Source organism: Rhinopithecus roxellana, chromosome 3, assembly GCF_007565055.1.
Source record: "Rhinopithecus roxellana isolate Shanxi Qingling chromosome 3, ASM756505v1, whole genome shotgun sequence".
NCBI lineage: Eukaryota > Metazoa > Chordata > Mammalia > Primates > Cercopithecidae > Rhinopithecus > Rhinopithecus roxellana.
Genome location: NC_044551.1, coordinates 156,968,571 through 156,984,465, shown reverse-complemented (window position 1 = coordinate 156,984,465; position 15,895 = coordinate 156,968,571). Strand labels below are relative to the sequence as shown.

At 45.4% G+C, this 15,895-nt stretch overlaps 1 protein-coding gene across 1 annotated transcript in view; it reads left to right on the top strand.

Annotated features, from left to right (window-relative positions):
• Positions 1 to 15,553: 15,553 nt before the first annotated feature.
• Positions 15,554 to 15,895, top strand: part of PFDN1 (prefoldin subunit 1) — a 60,577-nt gene continuing 60,235 nt past the window's right edge. Inside the window, exon 1 of the mRNA XM_010388132.1 lies at positions 15,554 to 15,635. Coding sequence (XP_010386434.1) covers positions 15,588 to 15,635 — 48 coding nt within the window. The 5' untranslated portion in view covers positions 15,554 to 15,587. The remainder of the gene's footprint in view (positions 15,636 to 15,895) is intronic.

Genomic DNA, 15,895 nt, shown 5'->3' with positions numbered 1-15,895 from the left:
TAGCCAGGCACAGTGCCACGTGCCTCTAATCCCAGCTACTCAGGAAGCTGAGGCACAAGAATCGCCTGAACCGAGGAGGCAGGGGTTGCAGCAAGTGAGCTGAGATTACGCTGCTGCACTCCAGCCTGGGCGACAGGGCCAGACTCCATCTCAAAAATAAATAAATAAATTAAATAAATAAATAAATAAATAAAAATAAAAAATGTATCTGTCTGACCCTACACCCCATGCAGAGACCTCTTTTCTTTTTTAGCAAAACAGACACTCATATTCTCTTTGCTGAAGCGGGTGGGGAAACAAACAACTGTCTCCATTTATGGAAGATCTCATTTAATTATCACAACTGCCCTGGAAGCTTGGCTAGGCATTATTGTTCCCCTTTTTTAGATGAATGCTGAAAGAAATGAGAATCTGCAATAAGGCTCAAGTGAAGTGCATCTCTCCAGACTAGAGGTTTTGAAGAAAATGCTAGTCTTTATTGGAAGAGTAACACCTTGAAATTGCATTGGCAGGCTTCAGACTGGTAGAGTTTGAGAACAGAATTGCAAGGGAGCCAACAGTCATGTGAGTCAGGTTAGTTGAGCATCAGAAAGTACTCATCGAGGACTTTCCGGATGCTCAGCCCAGCATTCCAGAAGAGCAAAGCCCCGTCTCCATCCTCAAGGAGCTAACAGTCCACGGGGGAGATACACAGACAAGACATGGTAGTTTCAGTACAGTGTGAGAAGTTCTCACTGAAGAAAACAGTTCATGAACCGATGCTAGGGGTGTCCAAGAACATGATATGACTGGGTATAAGCTGTGGTCACAATACAGTATAACAGAACCATGGCCTTCTGAATTCTATTGTTTTCTTTATGGCTTGCTGGGTTTCAGTGCCCTCTCTTTACCAGGAATTCTAATTTTATCTTTACCATAAACACCTGAGGTGTTTACATCAGAATAGCTTTAAAGTGCCAAGTGCTGAGGTAATTTTTTCTTCTCCCTTCTAGGGAAAATAATAATGAAAATTAATTAATATTAACTTCATTAATATTTTCTTCTAGAGCTGCAGTTTCTAAGCTTGGTGAGCTTCTAAAAAGTGCAGATTCTCTGGCCCCAACACAGTTCCACTGAATCCACCTCTCCAGGAGGAGGGGCCCAGGTATCAGTGCTTTTAAAGCTCTTCTGGTAATTTTAGTAATAAGCCAAGTGTGGAAGCATCACTTTAGATTAGTGTTTCTTGGGGTTTTTTTGGTTTTGTTTTTGTTTTCGGTGGGGTGTGAGGACAGGGTCTTACTCTGTCACCCAGGCTAGAATGCAGTGGCATAATCATGGCTCACTGCGGCCTCAACCTCAGGCACTCAGGAGATTCTCCCACCTCAGTATCCTGAATAGCTGGGACTACAGGATCCGAACCACCATGTCTGGCTAATTTAAAAAAATTTTTTTAGAGACAGGCTTTTGCCATGTTTGCCCAGGCTGGTCCTAAACTCCTGGACTCAAGTGATCCTCCCACCTCAGCCTCTGTGCCCAGCCTAGAGTAGTGGTTCTTAAGGTATTGAGAGTTTGGGGCCCCTTTGAGATGCTGAGGAGATTATGTTCATCCTGATCCAGAAAAATATCTGGCAGACACATTTAGCATACACTGCCAAGGACATCGTAGACATCCTAGGGTATCTAGGAAGTACCTAGAATTCCCAGTGGATAGGCCAAGTCTGAAGGAACACTAAGTTTGGTCCCTGGGGAGCAGAGTCCTGGGGCTTTTTCTACCTCATCTTCTCTTTGTGCTCAGGGATTGAGACCCTTTTCTTTTCTTTTCTTTTCTTTTCTTTTCTTTTCTTTTCTTTTCTTTTCTTTTCTTTTCTTTTCTTTTTTTGAGACGGAGTTTCGCTCTTGTTGCTCAGGCTGGAGTGTAATGGCGCGATCTTCTGGGCTCACTGCAACTTCCACCTTCTGGGTTCAAGCGATTCTCCTGCCTCAGCCTCCCCAGTAGCTGGGATTACAGGCATGAGCCGCCATGCCTGGCTAATTTTGTATTTTTAGTAGAGACAGGGTTTCTCCATGTTGGTCAAGCTGGTCTGGAACTCCCGACCTCAGGTGATCCGCCCGCCTCGGCCTCCCAAAGTGCTGGGATTACAGGCGTGAGCCACCGCGCCCTGCCTATTATCTGGATTTTTTTTTTTTTTTTTTTTGAGACGGAGTCTCTGTCACCCGGGCTGGAGTGCTGTGGGGCGATCTCGGCTCACTGCAAGCTCCGCCTCCCGGGTTCACGCCATTCTCCTGCCTCAGCCTCCCTTAGCCGCCGTGCCAGGCCATCTTCTGGAATTTTTATACAGGATCGTGTACTTCAGATGGCAGAACACAGTGATGTGTGGCAAATATATGGACTAATAGGGTTCCTTGGAGAATTTCTCCCCTGATTCTACATGGCCTTCTACCCTCAGATTCTGATGTTCCAGAATAAGTACTCCTGCTAGCGACCTCTTATGTTTTCTGCTAATCACTGTGGTTAGAAACTCAAAGACTTGGTCGGGCTCAGTGGCTCAGGCCTGTAATCCCACCACTTTGGGAGGCCGAGGTGGGCGGATCACTTGAGGTCAGGAGTTCGAGACCAGCTCGGCCAAAACGGCGAAACCCGAGTGCCTGTAGTACTAACTACTCGGGAGGCTGAGGCAGGAGAATTGTTTGAACCCAAGGGGCGGAGGTTGCAGTGAGCCAAGATCACAACACTCTGCACTCTAGTTTGGACAACAGAGCAAGACTGTCTCAAAACAAACAAACAAACAAAAGGCCCCACAAAGACTTATGAGGCCATGGAGACTACTCACCCGCAGCCAGCCAAGCTTCGCCATCTTCTCAAACCCATGCAGAGGCATTTGACCTTAGCCAAGGGGACAAAAAGAAGTGGTAACTTTCCAACCTTGGCAATATGGTGCAACCGTATCTCTACAAAAAAAAAAAAAAAAATACAAAAATTAGCCAGGTACAGTGGTGCATGCCTATAGTGCATGCCTATAGTCCCAGCAACCTGGGGGACTGAGACGGGAGGATTACTTGGGGCCGAGGAGGTCAAGGCTTCAGTGAGCTGTGTTCACACCACTGCACTCCAGCCTGGATGACAAAGTGAGACCCTATCTCCAGAAAAAAAAAAAAAAAAAAAGATAACTTCAACCTCTTCTCAATAGTGACAGCTACAATTTGTCTTGAATGAAACAGAAAATCCTTAGTGTTTCTGATCTAGAAAAGGCACAAACATTAAGTCTTGGGTTCAGCCCCTTTGGATGGGACATTCCACATCCAGTGATCCAAGCACTCCATTGCAAAGCAAGGTTGCCTTCTTGAGGTCCCTGACCACTGTTATATGGGGAAGACTAGGGGGTCACCATCATGAAGTTCACGTACTCAATGAAATGGAATCGACCTATTCATTAGAAGAGAAATTCAAAAAAGTTGAAATTTTAGGCAGCTAATGTATAAAATGAGCATCTGTTTTTTTTTTTTTTTTCTCTTTGTGACATCTTCCTTCTCTTCCTTTGATAGTTATACTGTACTCTTTTGGAAAGAGGATACCTTTCGCTTACCCTCAGTCTATGTCCTTTGAGGATGATACCCCTTAACCTTCCTGGAATGGCCATATGACCTGCACCTGCCGAACCCAGAGCATTCCAGGCCTCCGGGCCTTGTGATTATTTTGGAGACAGGCTTGTGACCCAAGCTATGCCAGGGAAATCCAATCCTGGGACTCTTTCTGAAACCCTAAAGGAAAAAGACATTGTCTCTTTCCACTGTGAAGTTTGAACTGGTCAAATGTAGGCCTGGAGTTGCTTGTGGCTACATGTGAGATTTAGCAATAAGATGGACAATCTGGGGCTTTCTATTTTAAGTAACTTTTTTGCCAATTAGGTTCTACGTTTACTCATATTCTTCTAATTTCTAGAAAGAACAATATTAACTTTTTTAGTTTCTCACAATTTTGAAAACCTTTATTTAAAAACATCTGGGGCTGCTAAGGTGGGTGCCCTGGGGAAAAGCCTTAATCACCTTGTCCTAGGTATGGCTCTAAAGATGGAAAAACATTCCTCTGCACCAGTGTGTTTTGGTGCCTATTTATAAGTGTATGTGGAGTTTGTCCAGATTTCAACCCAACCCCATTGTATTCTTCTTCCTGTTCTAAAGGACCATGAACTTTCTCAGCTTAGTGAGCTGGAGTGACAGAGGCATGGATTCTCCCCTAGGCTTTTGGTTTCCTAATTTTATTCTTTTCATATTTTTGGGAGAGTCTCCACTCTTGGCTCTCACCTCTGGCATGCCCCACTTTCTCTGACGAGCAACAGGATAAATAATCCAGGCTTTGTTATGCTCTGTTACCCAGCTTCATCTCTTACGCAGGTTTAAATCATCAGGATTGATAAAAAATATTCACTTTCTTTGGACTTTGCATAAACAGATTGAATCAGACGTGGCAAGGTGCCTGGGAAAAGCCACCATCAGTTCCTGCTAACGACTCACTTCCTTTCCCTGCAGTGTTTCCTATGACTGCTTCATTTGGTAGGCACAGTGAAAGCTCCTTTTCTGCCTAGTAAGGTCCCAGCCCTGAACTTACTTGGTCAGCAGGAACGGGTAGCTGAGAGTTTCTTGGCAAGTGTGTCACCTGCAAAGGTTCCTCTGCCACTGGCCCTAATCTGCCACTCTGCCCCTCCTCTCAGTTAACATGCTCCCCTGCTCCAGCGATGCCAGACAACTTGTATTTCGCTGAAGGCACTAGGCTTTCACTTGCTGTGGTGTCTTGGCTTCTTTAAGGAATATCCTTTCTTTCTTCTTTACCATATATGCCTATTTTTCTTGTAAGATTTGTGGGTTAGAGGCCCCTCCCCTGTGCTTGTCTGGCTCCTGGTATTGCCTTCCTTGTGGCAGAATTGTCATATTATTTTGTAACTTTCTATTCATTTACCTGTGACCCCCCTCCACCCCTGCCACTATACTGTGAATTGCTCTTTTATTTATCTGGAGGTCCCAAATACTTGATGCATAATAACAGATAATGTAGGCGTAGGTACAACTGTATGCCTGGAACTGTGCATTCATTATCACATTTATTCCTCATAAAAACCTATGAGATGGGTAGTGTTATTACCTCCATTTTACAACTGAAGAGACTGAAGCTCTGAGAAGTTAAGCAGTTTTCCTTGGATGTCACAGCTAGCAAGCGGTGGAGATGGGATTTGAAACTCCAAAGCCCATACTCTTAACCACTCTGCTAAACTTCCCCTCAAACTGAACGAACTCTTAAGGTGTATCCATGTCACAAAATTGTGAAGATGAAATGACATGAATGAGAAATAGCTTTGTCAGCTGAAAACTTATGTCAAAAACTGCTAATTTCCCTTGAATATCTGTCCTCTACTCCCCTTTCATGATATTTGTTGGTATTTAAATGGGCACATAGTTGCCTGTAATAATAAATGTCCTGGTCTCTCTCACAACCAAGAGTGGCCATGATTGTGTTTGGGTCAATAGGGTGTGAATAGAACCATGCCTACAACTTCTGAGATATGCCTTTAAAGGGAAAGTGTGAGTCTCCCCCTTCCTTTTCTGTCTTTTCAGCTAGACTATGAACATGGTAGTGATGAGTCATCTTGGATCTTATGGATAAGATAGAAGGAGCCTGGGAACTTTGGCACTGTGGGACTCACATACTTGCCCTAGACTGCTTATGCCTGGCTGAGTGTAGTAGAGAGAACAAGCTTCTATCTTATTTTAGCCACTGTTATTTTGGATCTCTGCTATAGCAGCTGAACCTACATTCTCACTTATATAGTCTATTCACAAGTGGAAGGATTATTCTCATTATTCCTATTGAACAGCCTTGAGACTGCTTACAGGCTGTATTATAGAAATTTAATTTTCCTGTCTCAGTAAAAGACATTAACATTCAACTAGTTTGTTCAGGTCAAAAAGCTGGGAGTCTTTTTGAAAAAACAGGTTTATTAAGGCATACTTGACATACAGTAAACTGAATATATTAAAGTGTACAATTTAATAATTTCCCACCCAGGAAACCATGTCTGCCATCAAGATAATAAATGCATTCATCACCATAAAAGTTACCTCATTCTCTTCTGGAATTGCTTCCTTCTTTCTGCTTCCCAGTCTCTGATCCCATTGCTTGCTGCTATCAGGCAACCCCTAATATTTTCTTTTCTTTTCTTTTCTTTTTTTTTTTTCTTTTGAGACAGGCTCTCGCTCTGTCTCTCAGGCTGGAGTGTAGTGGCACGATCACAGCTCACGGCAGCCTCAACCTCCTAGGCTCAGGTGATCCCGCTGCCTTGGCCTCTGAAGTAGCTGGCCCCACAGGTGTGCACCACTACACTTGACTAATTTTTGTATTTCCACTGATCTTTTTTTTTTTTTTTTTTTGAGACGGAGTCTCGCTCTGTCTCCCGGGCTGGAGTGCAGTGGCTGGATCTCAGCTCACTGCAAACTCCGCCTCCCGGGTTTATGCCATTCTCCTGCTTCAGCCTCCCAAGTAGCTGGGACTACAGGCGCCCGCCACCTCGCCCGGCTAGTTTTTTGTATTTTTTAGTAGAGACGGGGTTTCACCGTGTTAGCCAGGATGGTGTCGATCTCCTGACTTTGTGATTCGCCCGTCTCTGCCTCCCAAAGTGCTGGGATTACAGGCTTGAGCCACCGCGCCCAGCCTCCACTGATCTCTTATCCATTTGGATTTGTTTGCATTTCCTATAACCTGTAGTATGTTACTATAGTATATTACTCTATTTTGTCTGGCCTATTTTGCTCAGCATACATTTTTGGAAATTGGAAGTCATATTTGATGCCTTTCTTTCTTTCATTGCTCCTCTCCTCAACACACACCCATCCCTTCATTAAGTTCAGTAATCTTGACCTGAATCCATCTACTTCTCCCTGTCTCCACTGCTATCATCCTCATCCAGACCACCACTGTCCCTCTCTTGGACTACTGCAGTAGTCTCCTAACTGGTCCTCCTCCTTCCACTCTTGCTCTTCCCAATCCATTCTTACCTAGAACCCACAATGTTCGCTTTCAAATGGGATCATTTCAATCTCCTGCTTGAAATCACTCTAGTGGCTTCCAATCACACTCAGAATAACATTCCAATGCTGACTGTAGCTTACAAGGCCTTTCACGGTTTGGCCCCTGGTTCACCTCTTCAATGTCATCTTCTACCATTCTTCCCACTAATTCATGCTCGCTTCTTCGTTTTCGTTCTTCAGATATGCGAAATCTGTGACCATCTTAAACCCTTTGCTCTTGCTATTTATTCCTTTTGTCTGGAATGTTCTTTCCCCAGCTCTTTGCACGTTTGGTTCATTTTCATTCATTTTTTAGGTCTCATCTCAAATGTTATGTCCTCCCATAGAACTTCGCACACCTAAATAGTCTCCACCCAGTCAATCTCTAACCATGTTACTGTTTTCTTCCTTAATAATACTTATTGATATCTGCTCTTATTTTGTATGCTTATTGTTCACCTTGCCCTCCATAGAATGGATGCTCCATGAGGTCAGGGAGTTTGTCTCTCATTATTGCTATATCTCACGGGCCTAGAACAGTGCCTAGCAGATATTTGATAAATCTTTGTTGACTGAATACAAAAATGTATTGAGCATTATTAAGTAGATCTGAGGGATAATGGGAGATCATTATTTTAGAGTCCACAACTGTGGACTGCTTGAGCTTCAGGAGTACGTCCTTGTACTAGTGAAGACTTGAGTGTGAAGTTTGTTTTTTTCTATCACAGTAATAAAGCAAGCACATCATGTTTATTTTTGGGGCAAGTATCCAAGGGCTGCAACCCCTTCAGAGCTTTCAAACACAGTCTCTTCCTGTCATTTTATTTTTATTTATTATTTTTTTAAAGTTTGGAGACAGAGTCTTGCTCTGTTGCCCAGGTTAGAGTATAGTGGTGCAATCATAGCTCAATGTAACCTTGAACTCCTGGGCTCAAGTGATTTTGATTTTCACATCTCAGCTTCTTGAGTAGCTAAGTGCATACCACCATGCCTGGCTAATGTTTTGTTATTTTATTTTATTTTATTTTATTTTATTTTATTTTATTTTTGAGATGAAGTCTCACTCTGTCACCCAGGCTAGAGTGCAGTGGTGTGATCTCGGCTCACTGCAACCTCCACCTCCTGGGTTCAAGTGATTCTCCTGCCTCAGTCTCCTGAGTAGCTGGGATTACAGGCGTGCACCACCACGCCCAGCTAATTTTTGTATTTTTAGTGCAGACGGGATTTCACCATGTTGGTCAGGCTGGCGTTGAACTCCTGACCTCATGATCCACCTGCCTCGGCTTCCCAAAGTGCTGGGATTACAGGCGTGAGCCACCGCGCCTGGGTAATTTTTTATTTTTATTTTTGTAGAGATGTGGTCTCACTATGTAGTGAGCTATGATTGATCACAACACTGCACTCCAACCTGGACAATAGAGCAAGACCCTGTGTCTTTAAAAATAAGATTATGGTTATTGAAATAAAATACTAATGGATGCTTTAAACGGTAAACTAGACATAGTTGAAAAGAAAATTAGTAAATTAGTGGAGAGAGTTGTAGAAACCTAGGGTTTAGCAAAGGAAAATAGTAAGTGTAAAATAGAGGTTGAGAGACGTGGATACTTCCATGTACTTCTAATGAGAGTTCTACAAGGAGAAATGAGAGCCAATGTTGCATGAGATACTGGTTGAATATTCTCTAGAACTGACATGAATCCTCAGATTAAAGAAGCATACTATAGGCCAGTCATGGTGGCTCATGCCTATACTCCCAACACTTTGGGAAGCTGAGGCAGGAGGATTGCTTGAAGCCAGGAGTTCGAGACCAGCTGGGCAACAGAGTGAGACACCCCCCTCCATCTCTATTATAAAAATTAAAAAGAAAAAAAGAAAAAAGAAGAAGTATACTATGTACCAAGTAAGAAAGATTTTTAGAATATGCATTTTAAGATAAAGGTGTAGGTGAATTTGTAGGTATACTTTTTTTTTTTTTTTGAGACGGAGTCTCGCTCTGTCGCCCAGGCTGGAGTGCAGTGGCCGGATCTCAGCTCACTGCAAGCTCCGCCTCCCAGGTTTATGCCATTCTCCTGCCTCAGCCTCCCGAGTAGCTGGGACTACAGGCGCCCGCCACCTCGCCTGGCTAGTTTTTTGTATTTTTAGTAGAGACGGAGTTTCACTGGGTTAGCCAGGACGGTCTCGATCTCCTGATCTCGTGATCCGCCCATCTCGGTCTCTCAAAGTGCTGGGATTACAGGCTTGAGCCACTGCGCCCGGCCAGGTATACATTTTTAAATCTACAAACACACACACAAACACAAACACACACATCAAAGTAGAAGGGCAAAACCCAAGGACAAAGTGAATCTTTTTTTTTTTTTTTTTTTTTTTGAGGCGGAGTCTCGCTCTGTCGCCCAGGCTGGAGTGCAGTGGCGCGATCTCGGCTCACTGCAAGCTCCGCCTCCCGGGTTCACGCCATTCTCCTGCCTCAGCCTCCCGAGTAGCTGGGACTACAGGCGCCCGCCACCGCGCCCGGCTAATTTTTTGTATTTTTAGTAGAGACGGGGTTTCACCATGGTCTCGATCTCCTGACCTTGTGATCCGCCCGCCTCGGCCTCCCAAAGTGCTGGAATTACAGGCGTGAGCCACCGCGCCCGGCCGACAAAGTGAATCTTAACATATACCAGAGAAAAGACAGATTTCTGACAAAGACATGAAAAGCAGCCTGACAGAGGACTTTTTATCAGTATATAAAAGCAGAAAACTATGGAAAAATGCCTTCAATAATAATTGTCAACCTGCCGGGTGTGGTGGCTCACACCTGTAATCCCAGCACTTTGGGAGGCCAAAGTGGGTAGATCACCTGAGGTCAGAAGATCGAGTCCATCCTGGCTAACATGATGAAACCCTGTCTCTACTAAAAAAAATACAAAAAATTAGCCGGGCATGGTGGTAGGCACCTGTAGTCCCAGCTACTCGGGAGGCTGAGGCAGGGGAATGGCCAGGAGGCGGAGCTTGCAGTGAGCAGAGATTGTGCCACTGCACTCCAGCCTGGGCAACAGAGTGAGACTCCATCTCAACAACAACAACAAAAACATTGTCAACCTATAGTTCTATATATAGCTAATCTGTCATTCAAAAATAAGGGTGAACCTTTTAGATATGCATTTATTTATTAAACATATTTTTTTTTGAGACAGGGTCTTGGTCTGTCACCCAGGCTGGAGTGCAGTGGCAGATCATAGCCCACTGCAACCTTGAACTCCTGGGCTCAAGCTATTCTCTGCCTCAGCCTCCCAAGTAGCTGGGACTACAGAGGTGTGCTACCACACCTGGATAATTTTTAAACATTTTTGTAGTGATGTGGTCTTACTATGTTGTCCAGGCTGGTCTTGTTCAACTCCTGGCCTCAAGCAATCCTTCTGCCTTGGCCTCCCAAAGTGCTGGGATTCCAGGCATGAGCCACCACACCTGGCCTGATGTGCATTTTTAGATATACACAGAGTATTTTCTAGGGCTGCCACAACAAAGTACCACAAACTGGGTGACTTAAAACAACACAAATTTATTGTCTCAGTTCTGGAGGCTAGAAGTCCAAAATCAAGGTGTTGGCAAAATCATGTTTTATCTGAAACCCGAAGGAGAAGAATCCTTCTTGCCTTTTCCAGTTTCTGATAGCCCCAGATGGTTTTTTTGAGACGGAGTTATGCTCTTGTTGCCCAGGCTGCAGTGCAATGGCGTGATCTCGGCTCACCACAACCTCCACCTCCCAGGTTCAAGCAATTCTCCTGCCTCAGCCTCCTGAGTACCTGGGATTACAGGCATGTGCCACTACGCTCAGCTAATTTTGTATTTTTAGTACAGAAGGGGTTTCTCCATGTTGGTCAGGCTGGTCTTCAACTCCCAATCTCAGGTGATCCACCTGTCTCAGCCTCCCAAAATGCTGGGATTACAGGCGTGAGCCACCACGCCCAGCCTGATAGCCCCAGGTTTGACATAGCTTTCTCTTTATGTCTCTTCTCATAGTCCTCCCTGTGTGTATGTGTCTGTATGTGTCCAAAGTTCCCCTTTTTATAAAGACATCAGTCATATTGCATTAGGGCCCACTCTAATAACCTCCTTTAACTTGATTACCTCTGTAAAAACTCCATTTCCTTCCTTTCCTTTCCTTTCCTTTCCCCTTCCTCCCTCCGTCCCTCCGTCCTTCCCTCCCTTCCTTCCTTCCTTCCTTCCTTCCTTCCTTCCTTCCTTCCTTCCTTCCTTCCTTCCTTCTTTCTTTCCTTCTTCCTTCTTTCCTTCTTTCCTTCTTTCCTTCTTTCCTTTTTATTTTTTGAGACAGGGCTTTGCTCTGTCACCCAGGCTGGAGTGCAGTGGTAAATCATAGCTCACTGCAGCCTCAACTTCCTGGGCTTGAGTGATGCACCTACTGCAGCCTCCCAAGTAACTGGGAATATAGATAACTGCCACCACGCTCGGCTAATTTTTTTTTATTTTTTGTATAGTTAAGGTCTCGCCCTATTGTCCAGGCTAGTCTCAAACTCATGGGCTCAAAGAATCCTCCTGCCTCAGTCTCCCAAACTGCTAGGATTACAGGTATGAGCCACCATGCCTGGCTCAAAACTCTACTTTCAAATAGGGTCACATTCTGAGATATTGGGAGTTAGGACTTTAACATATCTTTTATGGAGGGCACAATTCAACCTACAAAACAAAGATAAAGAGAATTTACTTATCAGAGACTCTTACTAAAAGAATCTACTGAAGGATTTCCTTTATCAAGAAGGAAATTAGGCCGGGCGCGGTGGCTCAAGCCTGTAATCCCAGCACTTTGGGAGGCCGAGACGGGCGGATCACAAGGTCAGGAGATCGAGACCATCCTGGCTAACACGGTGAAACCCCCTCTCTACTAAAAAGTACAAAAAACTAGCCGGGCGAGGTGGCGGGCACCGGTAGTCCCAGCTACTCGGGAGGCTGAGGCAGGAGAATGGCGTGAACCCGGGAGGCGGAGCTTGCAGTGAGCTGAGATCCGGCCACTGCACTCCAGCTTGGGTGACAGAGCGAGACTCCGTCTCAAAAAAAAAAAAAAAAAAAAAAAAAAAAAGAAGGAAATTAGGCCAGGTGCAGTGGCTCACGCCTGTAATCCCAGCACTTTGGGAGGCTGAGGCAGGTGGATCACCTGGGGTCAGGAGTTCAAGACCAGCGTGACCAGCATGGTGATACCCCATCTTTTTTTTTTTTTTTTTTTTTTGAGACGGAGTCTCGCTCTGTCTCCCAGGCTGGAGTGCAGTGGCTGGATCTCAGCTCACTGCAAGCTCCGCCTCCCGGGTTTATGCCATTCTCCTGCCTCAGCCTCCCGAGTAGCTGGGACTACAGGCGCCCACCACCTCGCCCGGCTAGTTTTTTGTATTTTTTAGTAGAGACGGGGTTTCACGGTGTTCGCCAGGATGGTCTCGATCTCCTGACCTCGTGATCCACCTGTCTCGGCCTCTCAAAGTGCTGGGATTACAGGCTTGAGCCACCGCGCCCGGCCAGAAACCCTATCTTTACTAAAAAATACAAAAAGTAGCCAGGCGTGGTGACACACACCTGTAATCCCAGCTACTCGGGAGGCTGAGGCAGGAAAATTGCTGGAACCCGGGAGGTGAAGGCTACAGTGAGCTGAGATTGAACCACTGCACTCTAGCCTGGGTGACAGAATGAGACTACGTCTCAAAAAAAAAAAAAAAAAAAATCAGATCCTTTTTACTCTTTCTCAAATTAGGGAGGAAAGACTTTGTTTTTTCTTTTTTTTCTCAGAATAATTTATTCACATCCAGTATCCATTTTGTATTTTTTTCCCCTGTGGGGCACTGTGATAGATGTTATAGGTACAAGTAGTGGAAGAACCATTATTCCATAATTCTTGATTTCAAGGAGCTTACAGTCTAATAAAAATGTTTTCTAAAAAAAGGTAGAAAGTGTTATATGCCTTGAGAGAGAAACAGATGTTGTGAGGGGAGTACAGAGGAGAGATATCTTTGCTCTGTGTGATGGGGGATGTAGTGCCCATTTGCTGAACTTTGAAAGACAAACAGGGCCGGGCGCGGTGGCTCAAGCCTGTAATCCCAGCACTTTGGGAGGCCGAGACGGGTGGATCACGAGGTCAGGAGATCGAGACCATCCTGGCTAACACGGTGAAATCCCGTCTCTACTAAAAAAATACAAAAAAACTAGCCGGGCGATGTGGCTGGCGGGCGCCTGTAGTCCCAGCTACTCGGGAGGCTGAAGCAGGAGAATGGCGTAAACCCGGGAGGCAGAGCTTGCAGTGAGCTGAGATCCGGCCACTGCGCTCCAGCCTGGGCGACAGACCGAGACTCTGTCTCAAAAAAAAAAAAAAAAAAAAAAAAAGAAAGACAAACAGGACGACGATTAACTACACCAATGATTTATTGAGTATCTACTTGTGTGCATGGAGCTATGTCTGGAGATTTTTATCCTGATCTCATTTATTTCTCACAATAACCCTGTTAGGTCAATATTGTCATTTTCAAATTAAACACGAGAAGATTGAACCTCATTAAAAATAGGTGGCAGGGCCGGGCGCGGTGGCTCAAGCCTGTAATCCCAGCACTTTGGGAGGCCGAGACGGGCGGATCACGAGGTCAGGAGATCAAGACCATCCTGGCTAACCCGGTGAAACCCCGTCTCTACTAAAAAATACAAAAAACTAGCCGGGCGAGGTGGCGGGCGCCTGTAGTCCCAGCTACTCGGGAGGCTGAGGCAGGAGAATGGCGTAAACCCGGGAGGCGGAGCTTGCAGTGAGCTGAGATCCGGCCACTGCACTCAGCCCGGGAGACAGAGCGAGACTCCGTCTCAAAAAAAAAAAAAAAAAAAAAAAAAAAAATAGGTGGCAGATCCTGGACGCGATGGCTTGCCTATAATCCCAGCCCTTTGGGAGGCCGAGGCAGGCGGATCACTTGAGGCTAGGAGTTGGAGATCAGCCTGGGCAACACGGCAAAACCCCGTCTCTGCCAAAACTACAAAAATTAGCCGGGCACGGTGGCAGGCGCCTGTAATTCCAGCTACTCGGGAGGCTGAGGCAGGAGAATCACTTGATCCCGAGAGGCAGAGGTTGCAGTGAGCCGAGATCGTGCCACTGCATTCCAGCCTGGGTGACAGAGCGAGACCCTGGCAAAAAAAAAAAAAAAAAAAAAAAAAAAAAAAAAAAAAAAAAAAAAAAAAAAAGGGCCAGGTGCGGTCGCTCAAGCCTGTAATCACAGCACTACAGCACTTTGGGCGACCAAGGTGAGAGGATTGTTTGAGCTCAGGAGTTTGAGACCAGCTTGGGCAACAAGGTGAAAACCTGTCTCTACAAAAAATCCAAAAATTAGCTGGGTGTGGGTGGTGCGTGCCTGCAGTCCCAGCTACTCGGGAGGCTGAGGTGGGAGGATTGCTTGAGCACGGGAGGTTGAGGCTGGAGTGAGCGGCGATTGCACCACTGCACTCTAGCCTGGGTGACAAAGCAAGATCCTGTCTCAAAAACAAACAAACAAGCAAACGTACCAAAAAACAAAACAAAAAACCCAAAACACAAAATATCCAAGTGACTTGCTCAAAGTCACACAATTAGTAAATGGAACCAGACACAAGCTAAAAGTAGACCAAGGCTTGAATCTGGATCAGGCTGGTTCCAAACTCCCTGCCCTTTCATCTCCCTAACAGTTTGTTTTGTTTCTCTCTCTTTCTCTTTCTCTTTCTTTCTTTCACTCTCTTTTTTTTTTTTAAAATAAATTTCCTAATTGTTTATGTAGCACTTTCTCTTAGCATAACAGTTTTTAGAGTAGGTAAACTTTTTTTTTCCATTTCCAAAAGTCAAATGTTATCTATTCTTCTGGTTCAAATGCCAGGTCCTTTTATGGCAGAGATTCTCAAAAAAGTGATCCGCAGAGGAGTTGCACCATTAGCTCACTGGGATAGTTTGCAAAAGTGCAAATTTCCAGACCCCATTCTCAAAGATTCTGAGTAAGTTTGAGATGAGACCCAGAGAACCTGCATTTTTTTTTTTTTTTTTTTAAACAAACGTATTCAGCCTCTCTTGAGAACCACTGTGCCTAGAAGGTCTTTGGGAAGCTTTTGGAAGTAATAAGTTCGTCTTGGAAAGAACACTCCAGACAAGCTTTCCAGTAGTCTTTCCCAAACTGTCATGCCTGAGGTTCTGGACTTATTCTTACTGATTCCTGACAGCACAGCGACTAGCTGAAGGACTCTGATCGACTGATGAGGGTTTGACCTCATCTACATACATCCCAGTTTAGCAGCATATACTAAGCTAACTGGCAAACTGCTTAAAGCCACATGGGAAATCTGCGCGTTGGGCTATGTCTGGAAGATGTGGAGGAGCAAGCCAGACCTGACCGGTCAGATAGTGAAGACACTGAATCCAAAACCCAAATATTTCAGGGGTCAATTCTCAGAGAAAGGTAGGAAGCCCGGTTAGTCCAACTCATGCGCAGGCGCGGAAGAAAGACGGATGCACAAAGTAAGGTGCGCCCTTCCCCCACCCTCTTTCGGGCCAACTCCCACTGCGCAGGCGCATGCAGTGCACCAACATGGCCGCCCCCGTGGATCTTGAGTTGAAGAAGGTAAAAGAGGGTCTTGGGCAGGCGGAGGCCTTCTCTTTGGAGGCTGAGGGGACTATAGGCAAGAATATCGAGTGAGGCACGAGCCTTGTATAGGGCAGGAGGGTCCAGTGGACTAGGGAATGGTTTCCCAGAGTCCTAAGGCCACATTGCGTCTCCATAAACTGGGGTGGGGGGCGAGCGGCTCTTGCTGGGCAGGAGCCGGTTTGTCTGGGTGAGGTAAGTCTGCGGGCCTATCTCGGGCCTGTGCAGTCTTTCTGAGC